The sequence below is a fragment of the Lissotriton vulgaris genome, chromosome 3_2 (assembly GCF_964263255.1).
Source record: "Lissotriton vulgaris chromosome 3_2, aLisVul1.2, whole genome shotgun sequence".
Classification (NCBI taxonomy): Eukaryota; Metazoa; Chordata; class Amphibia; order Caudata; family Salamandridae; genus Lissotriton; species Lissotriton vulgaris.
The window spans coordinates 5,567,722-5,593,338 of record NC_141690.1 but is presented as its reverse complement, the minus strand read 5'-3'; the positions used below and the strand labels follow the sequence as shown (position 1 = coordinate 5,593,338).

At 48.4% G+C, this 25,617-nt stretch overlaps 1 protein-coding gene across 5 annotated transcripts in view; it reads left to right on the top strand.

The window, feature by feature from the left end:
• N4BP2 (NEDD4 binding protein 2) overlaps positions 1 to 25,617 on the top strand; it is a 1,381,310-nt gene that overhangs the window by 1,142,655 nt on the left and 213,038 nt on the right. For all 5 annotated transcript variants that reach the window (XM_086963958.1, XM_086963954.1, XM_086963956.1 and 2 more), the window contains one exon: positions 8,893 to 9,075. In XM_086963958.1, coding sequence (XP_086820084.1) covers positions 8,893 to 9,075 — 183 coding nt within the window. The remainder of the gene's footprint in view (positions 1 to 8,892; positions 9,076 to 25,617) is intronic.

Below are 25,617 nucleotides of genomic sequence, written 5' to 3'. Positions count from 1 at the left end.
AGGGATACAATTGTAGCAGTTACGACAATAAAGCCGTGAAAGCGTGCAAGTCCCGAAAGAAAATGTTGCACTACAGCCGAAGGTCCCGGATTCCTGCCTCGTCTCGCCAGCCGCCTCGCCCTGCCCCCAATGGCCGCTGTTGTTGTTGTCCGGCCGGGCACAGTCGAGAACAAAGGACCGATCCCCTCCGTCAAGCACCGTCCGGCGATCAGGGCGTCCCGTCACTCCCAATGCAGGGAAATCATCGAGAAGCACATCACTGGAACCAGCTTCGCCTCCCGGTCCCGATGCCGCATAGCAGTCACAGGATAGCACGCAGGAGAAGAGGCGGCCCGGGAGGGAAGCAGACGGATCGACGGAGCCGAGGGCTCAGGCGGCCATCACGGTTGCTGGCTCCAAAGCTCTGTTTTTAATATAAAATCAAGGCCTTCGGTGGTCATATCACTGAAAACAAAAGATTTTAAAAAAATATTATTGTCTGCGGGTGCTCATGTAAGACAATGTCAATGGACTGGAATCTAGAGAATGATAGTGATTCAGGTATTTTACTGACCTCTGCTGGTCGATTTCTTTCAAGAAAGTTAAATAGAGGCAGTTGCCAAAAAAAAATTAAAAAGGAAAGGCCCTAAGCAGAAAGCAATTCTGGTATTGTACTGACCTCTGCTGGTTGTTTTCTATTAAGTCCGTTAAATAGGAGGGGCGTGGCCAAGCAGCATGGCCGACAGGACGTGAGCCCCTTCGGCTCCCGGCAGGCTGGCTCAGAAATCCTGTCTAAATGTCCTCTACAGGCTCCTTGCTCGAACAAACGCAAGGTGCACGAATCCCAAGTGCCTGGGGACACATCCTGAGGGGATTTAAGACTGACCGCTGGGAGAGGAGCCGAGGTGACGGCCCGAGCTGTGAGGTAGCTGACCTGGATCCACGCGAGGCCGGGGTCTGAGGCCTGCTTCCAGGCAACCGCAGCGCCCGGTGATAGGTAGGCCTGCGGACATCTGGCGCCCTGGGTCAAAGAAAGCTCCGCTACGGGAACGGGACCCGCTGACATCCGGGCCCCCGACTTGCAAAGGATCACTGGGGGGCCTGCCTCGTTTCACGAAGGCCCTGTGGTGTCTGTTGCGCCGCCCGGCGCTAGTGTGGAGGAAGTAGCGGCTGCGCTTTGGGCCCTGCCGATATACCCCCGTGAGTGGTGATCCGGGTGGGGGCTTTCTCCAGGTGCATCGGGCCTCTGTGGCTGGAGCGTGGCCTAGAGTCGCTCTGGAGTGCCGGCCCGGGAGGAGTGGAGGCAGGTCTGACGTTAAGAGAGGCCCAGGTCTGCGGCCTATATCCCTGGACAAATGGAGGCCCATGACCCAGTGCGTGTGACCATCGAGACCTGGGACGAGGGGACAACTGCCTCGGGAGGGGGGCCCCGGAGTGCGGGAGATCACCAGCGGTCTTGCCATCTGCCGAGGGGGTGCCTGTGCTGCTGCTCACGCCGTCCGGCTCTGGAGTGGGGGAGGCGGCTCGCGCGGCTTGAGCCCTCCAGTCTGACCCGCTTGGGTGGCGACCTGATTGAGGAGGGGTCCGCTGCCATCGGGCCCTCCTGGAAACATCGGACCTCGGCGGCGGTGATGGGACCTGGAGGCGGGGGCAAGTGACGGCCCGTGCAGAGGGGGAGAAGACCCAGAGACAAGTGAGGCCGAGGTCTGTGGCTTATTTCCGAGGACGGTAAAGTAATCGTGTAATGGTGTCTTGTAAAGCGCATGTATCACCCCGCCATGGGGTATCTCAGCGCTGTAGACTGCTGGGGAACCCGTCCTGGCTTTCCCTGTGAGATGGTCCCTGCTGGGTATCTCCAAGGTGAAACCAGGCATCCCCGGCGTATGTGGGGGGCCGTTGTGGAGATAAGGCAAGCTAATGCCCAGAGTTGCCGAGTGTGATCCCTGGTTAGAGTAGGCACCGAGGCGAGAATTATCGAGTCCGCTGACCCTGGTCCACGACCCTGCCGCGTCGGGAATTGAACCCTGGTAACGGGCCGTCCTCTGCTTCCGGGTCTGCCGCCTCTAACCAGTGAGCCACACCACTCCATGGTGGAGGCCCATAAGCTGGGAGTCCCTCTGCCATCGGGCCCAAGCAGAGGAGAGTGCTGGTGCAGAAGAGGGGCCCACTGACATCTGGGGCCCCGGCAAGGAGGGGGCTGTAGGAGGACCCGCCGGACACGATAGAGGATACCGGAAGTGGTGGCCGCACCTCAGGTCCTGGAGTGGGAGACACGTCTTGTGCTGCTGGTGACCGACGGGCCTGTCCCTTGGAGGCGTGGTCCAGCTTTGGGGGGCCTGCAGACATCGGGCCCTCCTGCATGAACCGGAGCCCTGCAGTGTTATTGGGACTTGGTGACTGTCTCATAGCAGCGGACAGAGAGTCCGGTGGATTGAGTTGCGGCTGAACCCGGAGTAAGTGAGTGCGGACGCTGTGGGAGACCGGGTTGCAGATCGCCTGCATACACATTGGTCATTGTGTGTGACCGATAGAGACTTCCTATCTAGACACCCGCGGGGGGACCTATTGGAGGCTTAACATGCGTAAGGACAGGATGGCCCGTGCGTCGCAGCCCAACACCATAACGCAATACTCTACTCAGCGGCTCCCTTCTCAGCAGATCACGCGTCAGTCGGGGCAGGACGAGGGAGGCGAGGCCCCTGACGAGCCTTCCAGAGCGGAATTGTTGAAGGCGATCCAGGGATCCCACACTGCCTTGGAGCGGCAAATTGAAACGGTGTCCATAGATGTGAACTTACTGCGCACAGACCTACGTAAGGTGGTGGACAAGGTCTATAATGCGAAGGGGAATATTGTCCAGTTGCAAGGAGAGGTGACGTCCCTGAAAGAAACAGTCTCACAACTTACGGCCACGACTGGAGCACTGGAGTGGAAAGCGGAAGATGCGGAAGGGAGGGCACGCCAAAGTAATATCAGTGTCCTTGGCATCCCGGAACGGGCGGAGGTGGGCAATGCAGAGCGCTTCCTGGAGCACTGGATTCACACAGCGCTGTGCCCAACGGGTCTATCGGAGGTCTTCGTGAACAAACTGGCCCATAGAGCGTTGGTCCCGCCGCCAAGACCTGGAGCTCCTCCACGAGCCCTCATCGCCAAGATCCTCAATTATCGGGATAGAGACATGTATCCTGAGAGCGGCGAGGGAATCTGCCGATTTCGCCTTTGAAAATGCTAAGGTGTCCATCTATCCGGACTATACCCAACAGGTACAGGAGCAGCGGAAGTCCTTCTTGGCAGCTAAGCAGAAGCTTCGGGAGTTGCACCTACAGTATATGCTGCTCTACCCAGCTAAGCTTAAGGTCCTGTTGCAGGGTAAAGCGCATTTCTTTGAAACCCCGGGAGAAGTCTGGGAGTGGCTGGAGATTAGGGGGGATGCCCTCCCCCCCGGCGAGCGGAGTGGGTCCCGAGGTACGTGGGGAACACGACCACTGAGGAGGCGCACTACCAGACGACGACGCTCGGACACGGCTGAGAGCAAGGAGAGGCGGCGAGTCACAGTGGGGGAGGACAGGGCCATCCGTCTCGTGCCAATGGAGTCTGGGGGCTTGCCGGAGCTATCAAAGTCTCCCCCTCCGGGAGAGGTACTGGTCCCGGACACTTTGCAGCCCACAACAGACGCTGTATTACCTACCAGTGCTACGATTCCTGAGACAGCAGGAGCCCAGTTGCCTGTTCCGGGGGCCTCAACTTGAAGGAATAGAGTGGTTAAGCATTGTTGTGTGATGCCTGAGTTGCTGGCCGGCCTTGCTGGGCCATCTCCCGGGACGGACAATACACGCATGTTACTGTATAAAGGGGGACATGACTCCTCACTGGGGAGCGCTGAGTGCGGGTGGAGGGGGGGGGGTAAGAATTGTGTGTTTTTCTTTATATAAGAGGGATCGAGCCTTGTATTCAGGATGTGATAGCTGGCCTAGCTGGGGTGGGGGGTGGGGAGTTGTTCCTTCTTTTTCCTATTTTTGGGTGGTTTGCCCAGGTGGGCGAATGGGGTGGCTGTGCACGTCCTGGCACCAGCATTGGAAGGGCATATTGGCAAGTTTTGTTGTTGCACGTATATTGCTCGTGGGTGGGGGGTGGGGGGTTTGGGAGGGGTTGTTGAAGGGGAATATTTCAGGCATCGTGTGTATTACATTTCGGGCACAGGATTGGAGTAAGGAGCTATGGGAGGGCAGACTACATCGACAGACATGGGGTATAAGTTTGAGCTGGAACGTGAGGGGACTGGGCACATGCACTAAAAGATATAGAGTCCTTTCTTTTCTTCGTAGACATGGGGTCTCAATTGCATGCCTCCAAGAGACCCATCTCACAGATGAGGGAGCATAGAAATTGGGGAAAAAGTGGCGGGGTCAGGTATTCCACTCCTCCTTTTCTACGTATGCTAGAGGGGTATTGATTTGGGTGGCGCCTGGTGTCCCGTTCGCTATCCAATATGTAGAGGCGGACTTTCATGGTAGATACCTGCTTCTTAGGGCAAAACTGGATGGTAGGGAAGTTGTTATACTGAACACCTATGCACCCAACGTGGATGACCCGGTCTTCTTCCGGGCCCTCCAGGACGTTCTTATTCATGATTTGGGGGCCCCAGTCCTTTGGTTTGGGGATTTTAATTGTGTCCTTGACCCGGTCCTGGATAGGTCCCCTCCCCGAGAAGGTACAAAATCCTGAATGACTGCGTAGCTTAGAGAGGTTATGGTAAATATAGGAGCAGTGGATGTCTGGCGCCAGAAAAACCAGACGCAGAAAGTATATACCTGTTTTTCCCCCACACATAACGCATATAGTCGCCTTGATAGCATCTTGGTAGCGAATGCAGAGCTTAATATGTCCATTGAGGTTACCCACCAGGCTCGCTTTCTATCTGATCACTCCCCGGTAGCATGCGTGGTACAATGGGGAACCCCAGTTTCCCGTCCTCGGACTTGGAGACTTCCAGTCGATATCCTTCAGGACCAGGTAGGGAGGGCCCATGTAGAGACAGCTCTTGGAGACTACGTGGACCTTAATTGGGAAGAGGAAGGCCTCACTCTGGCCACCAAGTGGGAGGCCCTAAAGGCGGTGGTCAGGGGAGCCTGCATGGGACTCACATACGGTGTCCAGAAACAGCTTCACCAGGATCTCCAGAAAGCAGAGGATGACCTTTTAAACATCCTAGCCGCTGAGGCCCCTGACGCCCTGCAGAGGGAGGAGGAGCAGATATCCTGAGTCCGGGTGCATGATATCCTTGACCGGCTCGACAAGTATACCCTAGGCCAGTTTAGACAGCGCCTTCATAGAGAGGGCGACAAGTCGGGCGGCTTTTGGCTTGAATTCTTCGGAAGAGCAGACTCCAGAACGTGTAGTAGCCTTGCGAGACTCCAACGGGGACATGGTTCATTCGGAAAGTGACCTCCTTGGGTTCTCCGGTCCCACTTACAACAAGTATATACCGCAGACCCAGATATATCCGAGGCCTCTTATCTCCCTTATTTACAGGGATTGACCCTGCCGTCCCTCTCTGAGGCAGACCGGGAGGAACTGGATGTGGCCCTAACGCTGGGTGAGGTGCGTGCAGCTCTGGCTCGCCTGCCGCGCGCAAAGTCACCCGGGAGCGATGGGTTCCCACCGGAATTTTATCAAGCGTTTGGAGGAACACTGTCTCGTCTCCTCTTACAGGTATTTCTCGAGGCATTTGAGTGCCGATCTCTCCCACAGAGCATGACAAGGGGGGAAATCTGCATGATCCTTAAACCAGGGGGTGACAAGCACGAGCCCTCTTCCTATCGTCCGATCACTATGATCAATAGGGATGCGAAGATATTGACCAAGCTATTGGCCACCCGGCTGGCACCGCATATGGCACATCTGGTCCACCCGGACCAATGCGGGTTTATTCCTGGGCGTAATACCGCCATGAATCTCCGGCGCTTGAATCGCATTAAACACGAAGTCCAGGGGAATGAGGAACAGACAGTGCTGGTATCCATCGACCTCGCCAAAGCGTGTGATACGGTTGACTGGGGCTACTTGCAGGAGGTCCTTCGGGCGATGGGCTTGGGCCCCAATTTTTGCCGTTGCATCCGTATCCTATATGAGTCCCCCCGAGCTAGGGTATGACTTGGAGCCGCGCGTTCGGAGGAGTTGCAGCTAGGACGGGGTACACGACAGGGGTGTCCCCTCTCGCCACTACTATTTTCTCTAGCTATAGAGCCCTTTGCCATTCGGGTCCGCTCTGAGATATCCCAATGGGGCATTCTGGTGAGAGACACATCTAATGTCATCTCTTTGTACGCAGACGACGCCTTGTTTTATTTGAAAACCCTGAGAGGCGCGCTTCCGATATTGTTATACCATCTGGATCGGTTCGGCAAGGCATCGGGACTGAGGCTTAACCGGAACAAGTCCCTGATCTTCCCTCTGTCGGGTCTTGAGTCAGTGCCCCTGGAGGATTTGCCGGAGCTTGGACTAAGCTGGGAAAGGGAAGGTTTTCGTTATTTGTGTATCCAAGTGGCCTTAATGGAAGCACAATTATTAGCCCGCAATATTGATCGGGTGATTAAGTCCCTGCAGCAATCTGTGTCCTTTCGGAATACCCTGCCACTATCCCTCATGGGTCGGCTGGCCGTCGCTAAGATGGTGATGCTGCCGAGGAGACTTTACGTCCTCCAAAATACGCTGTCTCCCCTCCCCCCCCAGGGTCTTTCGTACCCTGAACATGCTGCTTGAGTCCCTGCTTTGGGCGGGCCGGCGCAGTAGAGAGACTCTACATACAGTGATGCGCTCCTATGAGGAGGCTGGCCTAGAGGCCCCGCGCTTTGACTTTTATTATTACGCGGCGAAGCTGCAACCGGCGGCCAGATGGTTTGCTGATGCGGATGTATGGGAGACACGACTATTGGCGGGTAGAGCAACGGTACAGGAGTTGCAGGTGGCTTTGATGCGGGGCAGGGGGGCCAACAACGAATTGCCCTATGTTGTAAGACACACGGCGAGCGTTTGGCAACGATTTATTGAGAGAGTCTTGCGGACAGCGCCCTTCCATAGGGACCTGCTGATCTGGATCCTGGCCCCCATGGTAACAATGGAACAACATATGTCCTTCCGTGCCTTACGAGAGGGGGGCTGTGAACTCCTGGCAGATCTATACCCCAATGAGACCTTCCTCACCTATGAACAGGCGGAGGAGACCTTTGGTCTCAGCAGAGGACAATATTTACACTATCAGGGCCTGCACGATGTCGGACGGTCAATCTGGCCTCAGTGCCCGGAGGCGCCCCCAATGACTTACACCTTACATGTTCTTCTGTCTTGCGGCAGGGGACGCAGACTTATCTCCCTACTATATACAGCTATGCGGCGTGACTCTGCCCCGCTGGTGCCACCGGCATGGGCGGCCTAGGAAGTGGATTTCGGTACGCCGCTGGACCAAGGTCAGCGTAAGCGAATAGAGACTCTATCACGGAAGGTCTGATGTAATGCACGCTTTAAATTAATACACTTTAACTTCCGACACCACACCTACCTCACTCCGCTCTGGTTCACGCATTACTCTGCAGAAAGATGGGATGGTTGCCCCAGATGTAGCGCAGAGAGAGCGGGCTTCTTACACTTAGCCTGGGACTGCCCGTTAGTTAGGTGCTTTTGGATGAGCTTTGTGGAACACATCACTGCCATTACATGCCTCTGCATCAAACTCACTCCCTAAACCGAGGAAACGGAATCCTATAGATTACTGCAATTGATGTTGGTGCTGGCTAGGCGCAGGGTAGCCATTACTTGGATGGGACAGAGGGCCCCAGAGATACCCCAATGGCTCAGAGATGTGAGAGAATGGTCCCTAGCCGAAGAGACACATATGCAACGCAGCAGGAGAGATGAGAAATTGCAAGAGGACCTACTTGCCTGGAGAGCCATGTGTATTTCGGGGTTGGCAATGAGAGGGCAATCTTCCCAAAGTGATTCTGAAGGGACGAGTGGCGAGTTATTTTCGACGCAGGGATCGGGGTCTGAGGAGGATGACGGGGGAGTTTCCTAAGGTGTGGTTAGTACACTGTACGGTGCAGGGTCTGGTCATTTCCTCACAACGCTACCTATTTATTTGTATATTATTTTGCCATGCATTATGGGTCTATGTATTTCCGGGTGAAGCTTATATCCAAAACGAACAAAGTGTCATAATGAGTCTGTCAATTTGTATACATGTATTGTACTGATGCCATTTGGGGCGGGGTTTTAACTGTTACCTTGTAAACCTGAAAAATAAAGTTGGAAAAAAAAGACCGTTAAATAGAGGCAGTTGAACAGAAAAAAGTCCCTAAGCGGAAGAAGACAAGTCCCAGGGCTGGTCTCAAAAGCCCACAAAGCACATACACATATAAGTACATACTAAAGTATATAAAATAGGTCTCGAATGCTCGACCTAAAAAGCCATTGAACACAACTTCTGATTCTAGCGCACTCAGTTTATTTGTTTTGGAGTTGGCCTATGTAGGACAACGGTGAACCAAAGACGTGATTGCCCAGTGCGGACCACAAGAGGAGGTTCAGTAGTGGTACTGATTACAATTGTGCTGTGCGTAGCCTAGTCTCGAACCCCTTGTTGCTCACTAGTGTGAAATAGCTAGGTATCTGTGAGCTGAGGCCTAGCTCTGAAATACGTTGCCTTTAATGTCGGAATTTACATACCTTGGTAGCCAAAAAGTGCATCGATGACCTGAAGCATAACTAAAAGAGTTGATAGATTTTGATATATCTGTAGCTGTGTAAATGAGAGAAATAAGTACATTAAAAAAAACTAAAAAGGAATATGGCTTTATAGCATCTAAAAGTGTTGCAGTGGATGAAGACGTGTTTCATTTCAGATTTCTTCCTCTATAGAGAACAAAGGCAGAGGAGGAAAGCCTTTGTGGGAAATCCTTTCAGGACATTGCGGATCCAGAGTATGCGGACTTCAGGACCGAAGCTTTCCTTCACCGCAGCAAGCAACAAGAATGTTTCCGCAAAGCAGCTGAAGCCTACAGGAGAGGCATGAAAGAGGTGGCAACGTTTTATGCACAACAGGTATAAATGCATGCATTGCTCTGTAGTTATATTTTTTTATATTTGAAGTGAAACTGATTAGTTTGCTTTTGGTAAAATCGAAAATGTACTGTTGCTGTATTACAAAACGTTTCGTATTTTCTTGACTGTGCTGTTTCTTTTTCACCGTCATGAAACTAGTCAAGTCCCACATAGTGAGATCACCACAGATGCTAATGTTACAGTGGTCTAAGAAAGTGGTATTTAACTTCTTATTGCGCTGACCATTTTTTTTTTTAAAGTAAAGCTAGTTGACGCTCTTTTTACCACCTAATTTTGTATTAGGCAACGGTTCCAACCACATTCACTCCACAGTTCTGTTACAGGCCCAGCACCTGGAGACCTAAATGAGCGTTTCTGCGAAGTGACACACATTCAATTGTTTGCTCCTAGTTGTCCAAAGGTTTAGTTCAATAGGGTTTATTGTCAACTGCATGTGTTGGGTTCCTTGTCACAATACTACTACCAGCCAAGGGGTTGGCTGGCAAGTGGTAATTATTTGGTGTTTTTTTGGTGTATTTGAAAGTGTCATTCATAAATGTAGTAGCACTATTTCTTTAAGGCAAAAAATTGTAGTTGTGGCAAACGGAAGCTTCAATGATGGTATAAAGATACATTTAATGTTTATGCTAAAACAAGGTGTGAACAAAGAGTGCTTTGACAAGTGTTACATTATTGAGATATTTATTTACAACAGTAAACAATGAATCTACATTTATTTAAAAAGGATATGTAATGATACCTCCGCGTTTCAGACTGTGCTCGCGAATGAGTCGGACCATCCTCAGGACAACCGTTCTTTCATAAGAGCACCCGCAGACCTACAGAGAGGACCGACGTTTGCAGGTAGCATAGGATAGCACACTGAAGGAGCAGCAGAACAATCGTAAGTAAGTGGAGGCTTACCAGGTAGGCTGCCTAGTAGGACGAAAGGCAGAGGTCCTGCCAGTGGATCAATCCCAGCTAACAAATCAAAAACAAGGAAATACCACTTGCTCCATTTGCGAGTACATTTGGAAAGAAGTGCTCATATTTATACATCAAGCATGAACTAGAACATCGCCGGTTTTAATTTAACATCAATTCCTGAGCCCTCTCCGGTGAAAATCTATGGCCCTCCTTCCTGTAAGGAAATAGAGAGCTTTATTAAAGGGGCAAGGTACTCTGGTATGATGGGCCCGGACGATCTTCCAATAGCTTTTTTTTTTTCCAAAACTTTATTAGTGATTGTGCATTCAGTTCGATAGCATACATCATTAAGTATTGGGCATGATATACATCACGATTTTTCAATTTAACCCCATTTTGCAATAAAGGACAGTATCACGTAACCAGATCATACATGTATGGATAAATGCATGGTATCGGAATCATCCGGTAGTAACAGGACATATCCCATACCCACCCTTTCTCTCCCCAACAATCCCTCCCCCGCCCCCAGTCGTTAACAGTCTCTCAATAGTTTAATCTCCGCTCCCCGGTGACGACCACTCTTATTCCATGATAATCAATAAAAAAACATATACAAAACACATCTGTTCCATCTTGTCGTCTGTTATACCCAGCTCTCTTCCCTCAGTGTATAATGTGCTGCCATTCGCTTTGGGGCAGCGGTAGGTCTAATCCGTCTAACTCCATTAGCATAACCTCCCAGTCCATTGCCATGGGAATTTTCCGCCTCCCTCCTCCTCTTTTTTAAGGGCAATGCATTCTGCTCTTCCCCACCTCACCACTTCCGTCCACCATGACTCTACCCTGGGCGCTCTAGGGGATTTCCATCTCATCGTAATCGTCCTGATTGCCAAAAGGAGGGCAAGATCTACAAATCTCAGTTTGGATTTTAGCGGCTTGGGACGTGGGCGAGCTCCCACTAAACAATATAATGCGCTCTCCTTTACCCGTATCTGCGAAACCTCTCCTATTGTCTGGCATATCTCCCTCCAATAGCTGCCCAGCTGTGGGCATGTCCAGAGCATATGTAAGAGGCCCGCCTCATCCACCCTGCATCGCGGGCAATGATGAGGGGCGTCTGGAAACATCCGATGTATTCTTTCCGGGGTGAGATATGCTCTATGAAGAACCATAGTTTGAATAAATTTAAATTTCACGTTTCGGGAGACCCTCTTTGGGTGTTCTAGGATCACCCGCCATGTAGCTTCTGTAATTTCCTCCCCCGTGTCCTGCGACCAGATCTCTCGTAATGCGGTAAGGGACAGAGATGCATGTGTTCTAATCCCTGTATACAGCCAGCGCACTAAGTGAGCCCCCGTCCCCATGTAGTGTATCAGGTGCACTAGCTCATGTTGCTGTGGTTTAATGCGTTGCGGCGCCCATGTTGTCCTAATATAGTGGGATACAGAGGCATGTAATAAATAATGTCTGTCCGAGGTCCCATTCACCTGAACGAAGGTGCGATGGTCGAGCAGTGAGTCCTCTCCAAAGAAACTGCCTATCTCCTCCACTCTGCTCTCCGTCCAGTGTCATAGTGTATGTTTAGTAGGTGTTCCCTGCGGTGTTGGGATGCCCAGTAAGGGGATATTACCTGCGTATGGCTTTGCCGATGACGTGTAAGCTAGTGCCTTTCTCCAGCAGAGAAGGGCAGTGCAAAGTAGTGGGTGGCACATCTCTGGTATCTTACTTTTGGGTAGCAATAGGTTATGTAGTTCGCCCCGTTCTAATTGTTCCGCCGTCCAGCCGATCTCGTGAAGGTTCCTTCCGGCCAGCCAGTAAGACCACCATTGGAGTTGACTGGCATAATAATACCCTGGAAAGTCAAGGGCACATACACCCCTTAGTTTAGTACCAAGTTGTAGTTTGTGCAGACTTATCCGTCGTCTGCCCGACCCCCATATAAGAGTGGTCAGTAACGTATTTAGTGTTGTGAAAATTCGGTGCGGGAGACACATGGGCAGATTCACAAAGTGGTACAATAAGCGAGGTAGCATCACCATCTTGGCTATTGCAATGCGGCCCATGACTGACAAAGGCAGTGAGGTCCAAAAACCGATACTGCCCCGGAGGCCAGCAATGGCCCTGGAGATATTGCCATCTAACTGGTCCTCCGTTTTTCTGTATATGCGGATCCCCAGGTATTTAAAATTAGACTGGGCTACCGGGATCACGTAGGTGCCAAAGGGTATAGAGTGCGGGTGAGGTGCGTCCCAGAAGTAGAACCCCACAGACTTTTCTGGGTTTATAGCCAAGCCCGACACCATTTCAAACAAACGAAAGGTGTCGTATAATTGCGTATGGTCTGCCTCAAGGTCCCGGAGATATAATAACATATCGTCCGCGTATATGGAGAGTATGTGGGAGGACCCCGCTATTGGAATACCTGATCCGGTCGCACACTTACGAAGAGCACGATCTTCCAATAGCTATCATTAAACAAGATAGCCTGGCATTGTCTCATTTTCTCTACCCGGTGTTTTCTTACTGCTATGCTTACAGAATTATTCTGCCCTCTTAGAGAGGAAGCATAGTGGGTCCATTATATACCAAGCATTGGCATAGCCAATAGGTCTCGCTTTTGGGACCTTATAAGTATTTAGTTATGCAGCACAATATGCATGCAACAACATTAACTGTTGCATGGCTAAACTCTTATAAGGTCCCAAAGGCGAGACCTATTGGCTATGCCAATGCTTGTTTTTTGTAATCAGGGAACCCATGTTTTCTTTTGACGGATTAAAACACTTCCCACACGGGCAAGCCTCGCAGTCGGACACTTTCCACCGATGCCCTAGCACCTTATAAGACTGTGCATTTTATCTTGCACACCTTTTAGCTTGGCCACACGCCAAGGCTTGACAATAAAAGCTACCTAGGAGTCAAGCTTTGGTCCTCGTGCAGAGCATCAAAACACTAGTTCCTCATCTGAGCGCAAGCCCCTGCAGAGGAGTGTAATCGGTTTATAAATGCGCTTCGTAAGGGGTGCGAAGCACTACATACAACTGTAATATAATGCTGTAATGTGATCAGTGTCTGTCCCCTTTTCAAACTTTCAATGTATAGGCTGTACACCACATCGACTTTATCCGCAGCTTGAAGCATTTAAACATTGATCTATTTTACTTGTTACATTTTCTGAAGTACTAAAACAGGTCGCCTAATAACTCCAGGGCAATTTGATATATGATAGTATTGGCTGAGACTCAAGCGAGGTTGGCTGTGTCCATACAAGTTATTCAAAGTTCATATATGGGTTTCTATCGGGCATGTGTCGCCGTCACGTGTGTACAGACGTACAAATGAACACTCGGTTTTGTGCACCAATGCTAATTCTAAATACTGTTTGGTGTAATCTCAGCATTTCTGTAAATACTAAATTACAGATAGATACTTAAACAACAAATAACATTAGTCTAATACAAAATATGAAGTAGAATTAAAAAGTAAACATTTAGCACAGAACATCCCCACTTACTATATATTTTAAAACTTTCTGAGTGAAAGACCGAATAAAACAGTCTTTAACCATTAATTTCCGAATAAACACGCAGCACCTACCTTGACATCGTATTTCTTCCTTCCCTGCATTACCTGACTTGACAGGTAAAACAACATAATCTGGCTATAACAAAACGTAAAAATGACATATGCAAAATTCTCAGGCACTATGTCGTGGATCAAGGTAGAAATGTTTCCGGCTGAACACGTTTCTCCCGAGTAGATTCTCGAAAATGAACCTACAGCACTATTACTGCTCTGAACAGTCACGCAGCATAATAGGAGGGAGGGGAAATCTGCTGCCAGAGATAGAAGTAGGACTGGTTCTTTTCTTTGTTGCTGCACTATTATTTTGTCATTAATGGAGGAGTAACTACATGGTGTTGCATGATGGCGTCATTTCGGGATCTTTGCATAACAAGCATCATACAAAATTTAACATTTCTCATCACCTTCAGAGTGGTTACTATATACAATCCTCTTTCTTCCAAGCATGGTGTCCCTTCAAGAATTAAAATAGTCTAGATTTACTCTATTGAAAACTCCTGAAATCAAGAAAGAATTAATATATACAACATAACATTCTGCTGCCCCAACCAAAAACAAAATCGCCTCTACCGCTGTGTCCTTGAAAAGCACCTTCCTCTAAAAGGTGGTTTCATGTGTCTTTTTCTCTTTTCCTGCCCCAGTTCTGAGATGAATCGATAGAAACATGATCCTTCCAGTCAATGCGGCGGGTTCACGATGAATCAGGCTGCATTTGGAACTGCAAAATGATCTAATGGGCACATTTGCCATAAATCCTGGCCCGCTAAAAGGAAACAACGTACTCAATGAAATTTGCTAGTTTGGTTCAGCATTACTTCATTAGTTGTGGGTATTCATGAGGAAAGCGCCAGCCACGGGCCAAAGTTCGATAAAAAAAAAAGACAAAACGATTAAGGCAGACGGTATACATCACCGCCCGAGTTGTCTTACGAACAGATCAGGGCCGAGTGACGAGTCTCCTTTTAAAAATACCACCCGCCGTCCAACAAGTGGTCAACTTGGAAGCTGAGAAGCCAGGTTCGAGTCTGGTGAGAGGCAGAAACATTCTGTGATTCTGGCGAAATCATACTTAAACCAACACAAGCACGGCAGGCTGCCGGGAGCAGGGGGAGGCGCATTCGGCAGCAGGGGGAAGGAGGGGGGGATGCGCGAATCACTTACGGGAGCGATAATTGCTACCATATGGCGGCGCTCGCTCCCGCAAGTTAATCGTCTGACGTGCACACGTTGCGATTGAAGGCAATGGAACGCGTGCACGCTTTTGGGTGAAAAGCTACAGCGATCTCAAAGGGTCTTTTCGCTAGGACAAATCTTCCACAAACCAATCTTACAATGCATAAGGTCTTTTTGCTAGGACAAATCTTCCACAAACCAATCTTACAATACACAAGCCACATTGGGATTTGCCACACTTCCGATCTCCCCCACAACCCCCATCATAGAAAGGAAAAAAAACAGTAGACTTGCAAGCTCTGGAACACACGCAAAGAGAATAAGTATCAGCAGCAGTCACCTAGAACACAGGAAATCAATTGAGAGCTTGCAGTTCCCCTCATGATTCAGAAAACTAAAGCAGGCTACAAGTCACATCGATTGTTGTTCAAGCTTCAACCTATTCCTCTGAGCTTTATTTAGCACACCAATCGTGCACAAGCTGCTGGAACACCATTCAAGTCTGGAAAACATCACCGAGCACAGCTTTATAATCCTACTCATGATACTGCTCATAGGTCACAACTCAACCACTACTAAGAACATGTACAGTAAATAAATGGGTTAGCTTCTTACGCGACCTATCAATAAGTGCTTTGTGTCCCAGTATATGTAGGAAAGTGTCCTTTTTTTGGGGTTATTCCATTCGTGGCTGACCTCTCCTGGACTCAACAAAGTCACCTGCAGCCTCAACACGAAGGGTCCCCTTGACCACAACTGGCTCAGGTAAAGAAAATATGACACCAAAAGGAATTCCTGCATTCTCAGCCTGTCGACAGTGACCCAGCCTTCCACAATATGTCAACTTACCTGTCCAGCCAGTGGTCACCTTCACTGAGCTACAGCCTCTGTGAGACAGATTCTCCCCATTTGCTTGCACTGAGCACTCTATGCCGATGTACACCTGGCCACTAGCCATGTAGCTTTGGTGCTGCATTTTTTCTCCCTCTTCCCATCTGTTTTCCTTAACTCTGTGCCCTGAAACTGCGGGTACCTACATGCAATCTGCACCTGGTATGATGCCCCTAGTCTCCACTGACTAACATTGGGTCAGTGACCCTTGCACAAGGCTTCTCCAGTGCCACTGGTGGTGCAGTACCTACCTTACGCTGAACCTTGCCCAGTGTTGGTCGAAATCTCTGAAGATCCACTGGACTGTGCACACTATACCTTACTTTGAGATTGTATATACAGAGTCAGCTTTCAACATTATGTGACAGGAAAAAAGTTAAAAGGTATAACATGTAATTCTATAGGAACTAGAGCAATTATCTAACAAAAGCGGTAGTACTTCCTGATGTAAATGCCAACAAAACCAGCAAGTAAATGACAGCTGGCATAAGATGTACTGCCTGCTGGGCGAGATCAGGACCATCAAAAACATACATTACACCATGTCGAGTTTCATCAGGAAAAGCACAACAGCAGTCAGTGACCATGTGGCGGTGATCTGTCATCAAACTGTACAGGGTGGCGTTTGCTTTCAAGGGTTCCCTGGTTGGAAGGAAGATAACCCCCATTCACACCACAGAAACAGCACTCGAGCTAAGCTTTTGGGACAGCGCGTGACAGCCACCTGAACGGAAAATAAGTCCTGGGACAGGTTAAAAACTTCATGATCGGGACTGCGTTCGCCAGTGGCTATCGTGTCAAGAACTTCGACCTCAAGACAGTTCTAAATGATATATCAAGGTATATATTAACATACGAAGGTTGTACAGTGAGTGACTGCAGGTTCTAATCTCACGGCAGTGTGGATAACCATTATGGAATGATCCCGCTCGGCGTGCCTTGTGTGGGTGGAGGGTGCACCACTAATGTCCAGCACAGATGTCTATGCCCCATGCAGATAAAACCGGGCTGGAGGTGCGCACGCAGAAAATCTGCATATGCAAAACGTACTCTTCCAAGAGACAGTAATTTTCTCTGCCCGTGTAAAATCCTAAGGGCGGGGAGATGATGAATGGAGTTTCAATGGCCACGCTGGCAGCCTTACAGCAAGCTCACTCTCTAATTCCTGGACTTGTTCTGCAGGTCCTCTACGCTGTTTAAACAAGACTCAACAGGCGTACTCCGGACTAACACCAAGTACCCATAACATACATAAATGTACAAAGCACTCCAACGGCCGTGGCACGACACCAACATATTCTCTTCTGGTAGAGAGGAAGTCCTCGATGCCCGAGGGGGAAACGTACTAGCCGGTCTGCACTGCAAACAAAGGCAGCGATTACTTGGATCTGGAACAAGTTGAGAAGCTAAGTGGTGGGGGTGGCACCGTCACCGACATACACTGCATCGAGGCCCTACGGGGCACAGAACAAACCACAGGAGGAGAGAGCCCAAGACTCAGGTGGCCCCCTCGCCAATGCACACTGCCGGACAACCGAAATACAATCTATTGCGGAGGTCTTTGGGGCGGGAGGCATCACCGAGATCTCATAGGACAAAGAAGCCATTGATAACAGACCAGAGGATGAATCACAAGACTAGGGTGGGAAACTGAAAGAAAAAGCTGCTAACATGCGAGGAGACTCGCGGCCCATGAGTCTTGCTGACACCATGAGAAGTTATAGGAGACAAAAGGCCGCACCTCTGCTAACAAGCAGTTGCCCCCTAAGTACTGAACATAGGGCCATGAACAAGATGTGTAATGCAGAACAAAGAGGCCATTGCTAAAACCAGTGACCAGGACCCCATCTTAAGTGAAAGCTTTTGCTGAACAAGGTTTCACTGACGCACCATAAACGAAGGAGCATCACCCCCACTACAGAGAAGGAGAGACTCGGAGCAGACGACACGATGGTCTGCAGGGGCTGGGAGTAGGCACACTACAGATGGTGGTGCCGTTCCTACGGGAGAGGTGCTGGAGAGGCACATACACCGCAGGCCATTTTAAAGTGTAGTCCACGTTGCAACCCTAGGGAAAAAAGCAAGCCTGTGCACAGCCAGCGCTTAAGCCCCATGGCTGATCCATCACAACTGCAAGGTCACGGCAGAAGATGAATTTTAGCTAAATGCTGCAGCAAAGTCGTGTGAATATATGCACCCCAATCCGGAGCTCTGCACTCCACATCATGAACAAGCGCACTCAAGAGGATGGGCCGCAGTCCTAAGTAAAGCAAAAAGGCTTGCTTTAGGGTAGGATGAATGAGAAAAAAATTAAAAGATGTAGCCAAACTAACAAATGTCGCCACTCAGCTTGCGAGCCCTGTTGGTGAAAAGTTCAGACTCCAATGTCGAAACTTGGGGTCGAATTGACACTAGCCCAGTTAACCACCTTGTTTCACCCTGGGTCAGCAAGTTTTAGACGATCATTGTTTGACTTTCTAACTTGAGAGCAGTAGATGTGAGTGACGGGGGCCAGACAGTGAACTATAAGAAAATATAAACATTAGGTGGGCTCCCGTATATAGTATTATAGACCATCGTCTGGAGCAAACCAAAAGTGTAACTAACAGCAGGCAACGGAAAATTGGAATAGTGAAAGAAGCAAATAATGTCCTTTGTACAACTTTCCAGCATTACGCACAATTGCTCACTGACAACGCGCTCCGGGCCACGTACTCGCCCGACACCTATGGCGAGAAGGGGAATACATATATGGCCGGGACCAAGCTGCGGCGTGCCCTCACCACTCCAGTCGGGTATGCCCACCCTCAAAGGCAGAGGTACGACAAAAGGCGTGATTTAATTTGACTTTGAAGGAACTGCCACTGTTTAGGAGATAGGTTCTGGCGGTCGTGAGTGCAACAGACCATAAAGTGTCAACGTGTTCACATTTGATGGGGCCGTACAGGGGAAAGGACAGCTTTCAGACTCCTGTTTATGATTCTGGCCAAATCATACGTAAAAAAACACAAGCGTGGCAGGCTGCCGAGAGCAGGGGGAGGCGCACGTGGCAGCTAGGGGGTGGAGGGGGCTGTGGGATTCACTTGCGGGAGCGATAATTGCTACCATATGACGGCACTCGCTCCGGCAAGTGAATCCACTGACGTGTAAGGGTTGCCATTGAAGGCAATGGAACGCATGCACGCTTTTGACTGAAAAGCTGTAGCTATCGCAAAATGTCTTTTGCCTGTGCAGCGCATGCACGCTGCGTAGGCGAGACCTAAAAAGGGCTCCAAGACTACTCCTGCCAGTTTTAGGCAGATTTCCTTACTGGATGCGACCTGTAAACTGTTTGCCAAGAGCATACTCCTTGACCTCCAGGTTTGAGCTTTTGGTAATGACCTTGTACCTGTAGAACAAGTTGGATTCCGTGAGCATAGTGGCTCTTTAGATAACATCTCTGTCTTACAAACCTTGATTGAAAATATCCAGTAGGTAGAGGAATGACTTTGTATGTCGCCTTTATAGATTTCTCCACGGCCTTCGACTGGGTTGACCGTGGGACGCTTTGGGGGGAAACTGGCAACAATGGGGATTCAAGGGAAGCTTTTAAGATTGATCTTGGCATTGCATTTCTCTACATGGATACAGGTGTTGATGGGATTTAAAGAGGACCTGTCAAGTAAAGTGGTAACTCACAATGGGCTGAAGCAAGCGTGCCTATTAGCCCCTCTCCTCGTTTCCTGCACATCAATGATCTGCAGAGTCGGGTTGGGCATTGTAAAGGAGACTCGCCAAAACTAGGTCCCATGGAATTAAATTGTCTGCTTGATGATGCTATCCTATTGGATCTAACTCCAATAGGTTTGCAAAGGTGACTTAATGAGCTAGGTCATTACTCTGATAACTTTTTTTAAATAAATATTTTGAAAAGTAAAATCATGGTTTAAAGGTCTCGAGGATGCAGGGTTAGAAAAAACATTCTGTGGTTTTTAGGTAAAAACAAACTTGAGGTTGTGAAGCAGTACCCGTATCTGGAAAAAATGTTCTCGATTAATTGCTCCAGTAATGATCACATTGACCAGTGCAGATGTAAAGCTATATCCCAGGCCTCGGCGTTTGGTATGCTACATAAATGTTATGTATTTTCAAAAACACAAGGGAACCCGAAAGGTAGATAAGGACCTTGGGTAACAGTTAAGTATTAGAACAGTGGTCCTTAAAAAGAATAGTATGGTCATCAGGATAAATATAGACTCCAATCAGTGCTATATTAGGAGTGTCCAGCCGGACAGTCAATTTAAACATTAAAAAATTTCAAAACCAAAAGTATAAATGCATTAATACAGTGGGACACAGTCCTTCATCCTACATAAACACATGACAAGTACACTTTAGGACAGGAACATATCATGCAAGAAAGGGTAGCTTGTGGAATATTGAACACAATTTCTAAGAAGTTTGAGGAAACATCAAATACACTTTTTGTTATCAGATTTGATTAATGTGCAAACTGTTTACATTAGTTGACAATGTTACGATCCTATTTAAATAATAGTAGGATCCTCATCAGGACAGTAAGGGTACAAGTCTGAATAATTAGAGATTGCCGGTGGAAAATGAGGCAAAGGGAAGGAAATGAGGGAGCATCTAATACAGAACCTAAAACATTGTACTGTGCAGGGGGTCAGGGACCAGCCCTGGTGTAAAGCAACTGCATCGTGCTCGTGATTGAACAACTGTTATTAAAATCGCAAGAAGACTCACAGCAAGGCAATAACTGTGAACGGAGTTGGCTGGTGTGAGTGAATGTGAGCGTCAGGGCGACATTATAGAATAAGATGCAAGTGGAACCAAGCTCAAAACCAAGGATGCTTGCAATCATTCAATATAGGATAGTGACAAGCGAAATAATCTGGAATTGTATAGTGGAGGATGTTGCATTATTAATAGGTACAAAGTATTATGTAGTTTTTGCACAATTTCGAAATAGGTTGTGTAAAGGTTTTTATAGAAGCACACTTGCACTTTATACATAAGGTTGTGTGATTATATGGAGTCATGTTTGATTTTAATCGTCATTTGTATAGTGATACTATAATTGCTATGTCCCCAATTGTATTTTATTCTGTCATTAAGAACATTATGTTATGATACGCTGTAAAACAAATTCTTTTTTTAATATTTTTACGTGGAACTCACTAGAGTTCAGAATCATAAATAAACTGAAACATCGCCGGTAGAATCGTCAAACCTACAGAGTAAAGTTAGTCTAGCGGGGGGCATAACTAGCCAAGATGGCCGCCTGGACGGCTCCCCTCTTTTTAATCCTGCAGTAATGCTGTTATCCCAGTGACAATCCAGGCTGCATGCCATTGCTCTTCTGTGTCCACCTTCCTGGACGTGGGTGTCTTTTGGGGATTGGCAGCTCCCCGGTCACTGATTACACGGCTGGTGCCGCCTGCGGGGTGTGGTGCCATCACTGGGCCATGCTGCCCCTCCTGTCGGCCTGCCGTGGAGCACAGATAGACTGTGCTGGGGAACAGCAGGCCCCATACGAAAGATGTTGCTCCTGCTACTTGGGATTCTTGATGCTGGGGCCGCGGCGCAGTTTGCCCTGTCGTTCCTGGAAGTAGTGAGGCCTGAAAGCTGGGAGCGGCCTGCTGAGGCTGCGCAACCAGGAGCCTAGCGGGAGGCCCCCCCTCAGCGAACTTCAGCGGCGATTCCTGCAGCCTGGTTGAAGGGCACAGAGAGCCGCCTGATGCCCAAATCATTTGATGGCTGCTGCGGACCACTCAGCACTGCAGCTGCAGCCCGCTGTATGCTGTGTGTCTGCGGTCCCACCAGGATCAGCTGGCCGAAGGCCCTGGAGTGTCGGCGGCCTATGCAATGTGACCATGCCCAAATGGGAGCAATATCAACTCTTTAGGGGAGGCTGGGAGCTGCTCACCTTGATTGCTATGGGCCTCCTGATGACAGTGTTTGAGTCCGGAGTGAGACAGCACCCAGGTTGTGGCTGGAGAAGCACCGGCCTGCGGGCTTGCAGTGTGGAGAAGTGGCGGCCTTGGTCGATGAGTACAATCCCTGCCTAGGCCTACACGTGAAAGACTCATTACTCGTAGGTCCTTACCAGGGGTGATAGGTACAGTGGTGTTCAGTGGGATAGTTGACCATGGTCCAACTGGAATGGAGGTAGAGTGAGCGTGCCAATCATCATTTTGAGAAAGCTAGCAGTGTGCCGGGGGACCCTGATTTTGGAGACTTGAGTTATCTGCTACATGGGGCCCCTCTACTGATGGCACATTGGTGATGAAAGCTAGCCTTTTTTGTGTGCTCCCTCCCACAATTGAGGCGGAGCTTTGGGGGTGAGGCAGCTGTTCAGGGGTGCTGATGCCTTAAGGTTGCGGAACTGTCACATGTCCCGCCCCCTGCACATTTTGAAGCAACAAGATTGGGTGTTAAATTGGAGTGCTAGAACCGTATGATAGTGCACCGGAGGATTCCTTGGCAACTGGGAGGCTATTTGGGTGTTGCATGCTGTATTGTTCCTTCCCTCTCCTTCCAAAGTAGGTAAGGACATGCCCCAGAGACAACAGAGGAATACTATTACCCCATATACTACGTCTCTTCAGACCACCCAGAGACTCACTCGTTCAGATTTCCCCTCTACACTGGAGCCCTTGTCTGTGCGTCAAGAGGAACCATCCCTTGCAATTTCTGCAGCACGCCCGTATTGCAGCTATTATCTGTGCTATATGGCCATCATTTCCTATGGCTTCTGTAACACCGCTCACCTTTAGATGCCTATTATAGCTGGGTGGGAGCAGACACTTCATATCCCACCTTTACCAGGCCATGATGACATACCATAAGTGGGATCTGTTCCCAGCTCGGGGAGCCTGGGAAGGGGACATGGGGGTTCCAATCAAGGATGCCCATTGGAAACGGATGTGTGCCATGGTGAAGAGTGTCGACCAATGGACGTTTCAAACTTCTGCACTCCCATTTCCTTCATCGTAAATATTTCACACCAGTGTTATTGCACAGAATAGATCCTGGCAAGGCTGCTTCGTGCCACAGGTGTCCTGCTCTGGTGGCCTCCTTCTTGGACTTTGCATGGGAATGTCCTGAGATGTATGAATTCTGGGGGGACGTGTTAATATGAGTGAGATCTATGGTGCAGATCCTTGTGGATATGAACTCTGCTGTCGTTTTTTTGTGCAAGCGAAACAAAAAAAGGCTAAAGGCAAAACAGAAGGCCTTTAAGTTCCTGGATCTGCTATCATTATGGATGTATGACGTTACAACGCATACTTTTACAATGCATACCTTTACAAAGCATTTTTTACAACGCAACATCCATTACAACGCATGCCATTACAACGAATTTTTAAAAACTACCTTTACAACGCATTCCATTACAACGCATACTACCTTTACAATGCATACCATTACAATGCATAACATTACATTGCATGTATGGTAAGTATTGGATAGTGTAGGGGCAAAAATGACTATTCTAACTCCAGGGAGGTGCAACAGTAGGGTAAGTGTTGGATAGTGTAGGGGTAAAAATTACTATTCTAACTCCAGGGGGTGCAACAGTAGGGTAAGTGTTGGATAGTGTAGGGGTAAAAATTACTATTCTAACTCCAGGGGGTGCAACAGTAGGGTAAGTGTTGGACAGTGTAAGGGTACTATGTGTTGTAATGGTATGCGTTGTAATGACTGCGTTGTAATGACATGCGTTGTAGTGGTATGCGTTGTAGTGTCATGCGTTGTAATGGTTGCGTTGTAATGGCATGCAATGTTATGGATGTTGCGTTGTAAAAGTTTTGTTGTAATGGTAGTGCGTTGTAAAAGTTGTGTTGTAAAGGTTGTTTCCCATCATTATTGGCCTAGAGACGGGTGGCTATTACATGAATGGACCAGTTTGGACTGAGTGAGGAACAGTGAATGTGGTTGAATAGACCACAGCCAAGGAGGTCCGTCTGAGGAGGTACAGGCATGATGAAAGGGTGCAGGAGAACAATGAGGTGTGGGTGGGACTATAGGATTGGTTCATGAATCCAGGGGGATTCGGTGCTCCTCGTGGTCGGATGACGAAGGATCATTAGTCTCTGATGAAGCCTAAACCGGGACTGTCTTTTTTTATGAGAAGGGAGGAAAGATAAAGGGGGAGGGGCTGCAATATGGTCACTCGAAGGGCCTGAGAACATGTATGTTGGGCAGCTCATTAATGTGCTGTTGAACTCATTCTACTATACGACGTAAACCTTCTCTGTGACATGCTGGAATATGGCAAGTAGTTGGGTGTCAGTTGGTACCGGATTGTAGTCTTGAAATAAATATATCTTTTTTTTTTTTAAAGTTAGTCTAGCAATGTGTCCAGAAGTTGACATGACAAGTCATTAGTCGTTGCCCTTTTTTATAGCATCCTACAGAGGGTTTTAGAATATTTGTCTTACATAAAAAAAACTCTCACCATATTCAAGGCATTTCATTGCAGTGCATAGCTTTGCCACGTTGAGTGTACCAATAAAGCTATAATCCTGTTATTTGGCTTAGAAACTGCACAAGGTAAGTAACCATGTTTTACCTTACATTTTGCATCGGCACCACAGAATTTCGAAAGAAAATGGTATGTAGACAGATATATTAATTGACAATGACTACGACCTTTATTAGCTACAAAATACATGTAATATAATGGTACCTTTGGCTATAAACCTTTTAAAATAGTGTTTTCGTTGAAAAATAGTCATTTTGATATTTGTACCATTTCCACAACTGACATACTCTAAGCATCAAAGTAATGTTGACACATTTGCAGCATAAAAATAAAGTCTTTAACGGATGCTGGTAGTTGGCGGGACTGGATCTAAGAAACAGCCTGTATTTTAATACATATGAAGTTCTTATGATGGACATTTTGTGTCTGTAGGGGGACTGAATTTCTGTACTGAAGCATGATACTATGACGGATGCACCAGTAGCGGCTGGCGTGTGGCCAAAGTGGGGAGAGGGAGGAAGAGGGAGGACAGGCGACGGGTAACGAAAAAATAATAATAATAAAATAACTTACCTGTTCGACGCTCCAACACTCCTTTCTGGCTCTGTCACTGTGCACAGCAGGCACAGGCTCCCAGAATCTCCTGGGCCAGTCCTGGTGCTTCATGAAAATAGTGTCAGGATTGGCTTGAGCACCGTAGATTTGCACTCGAAGGTACACTGGGAGCCTGTGCCTGCTCTCTCCAACCTGGCAACTCAGCTAGGGTTGGACAGAGCTTCAGTGCGCTTGACAGTTTGGCCGGCCACTGACGGTCGGCCAAACCGTCATGCCCAATGACAACCAGTGCACCTACCACTCCTCCTCTGCCCATCATCCCCAATGGCCAGCCCCCTAGACGACACTACGAAGAAAACGGAAACAATAATAAACACAGGATTATTATCTTTTTTTATTTTTCATTTTTTGGCTTCTGGCAGGGAAACGCACCTCCTACAAAGTGAAGCCGCCGCCAGGGTCCACAGCTGATCCATGCTCTCAAGAGATGGCGGATCTGGGGCCAAATTACCTATGTTGTCTCAGTGCTGTTTATTTTCACCGATGTGATATTTATCTCTATATTATTGCATTTTATAACTTTCGAGTTTTGTAGTGAGCTCCATATATCTTTACGTTGTTTTGTGGCGGCACAAATCAACATTTATATTTCCCTTGTGCAGGCAACAAAGCACTAATTTGAAACATTTGCACCTCCCAGACTTTGCTCATAACCTTGCCCTGAGCTGCTCCAGGAAGTGGTTGCTTAAACCTGTTTTGTACATTTTTCACTAGGAAAGAACCCTCCAGAAACCTACCCACTAAAGATAAATAGATAGATTCTTTATAATTAATTAAAATTATTACAATAGGCCCCAAAGTTCCTCGCTGCACAATATATGGTTGGCTGCTGACAAGTAAATGCTAAAAGGACATGC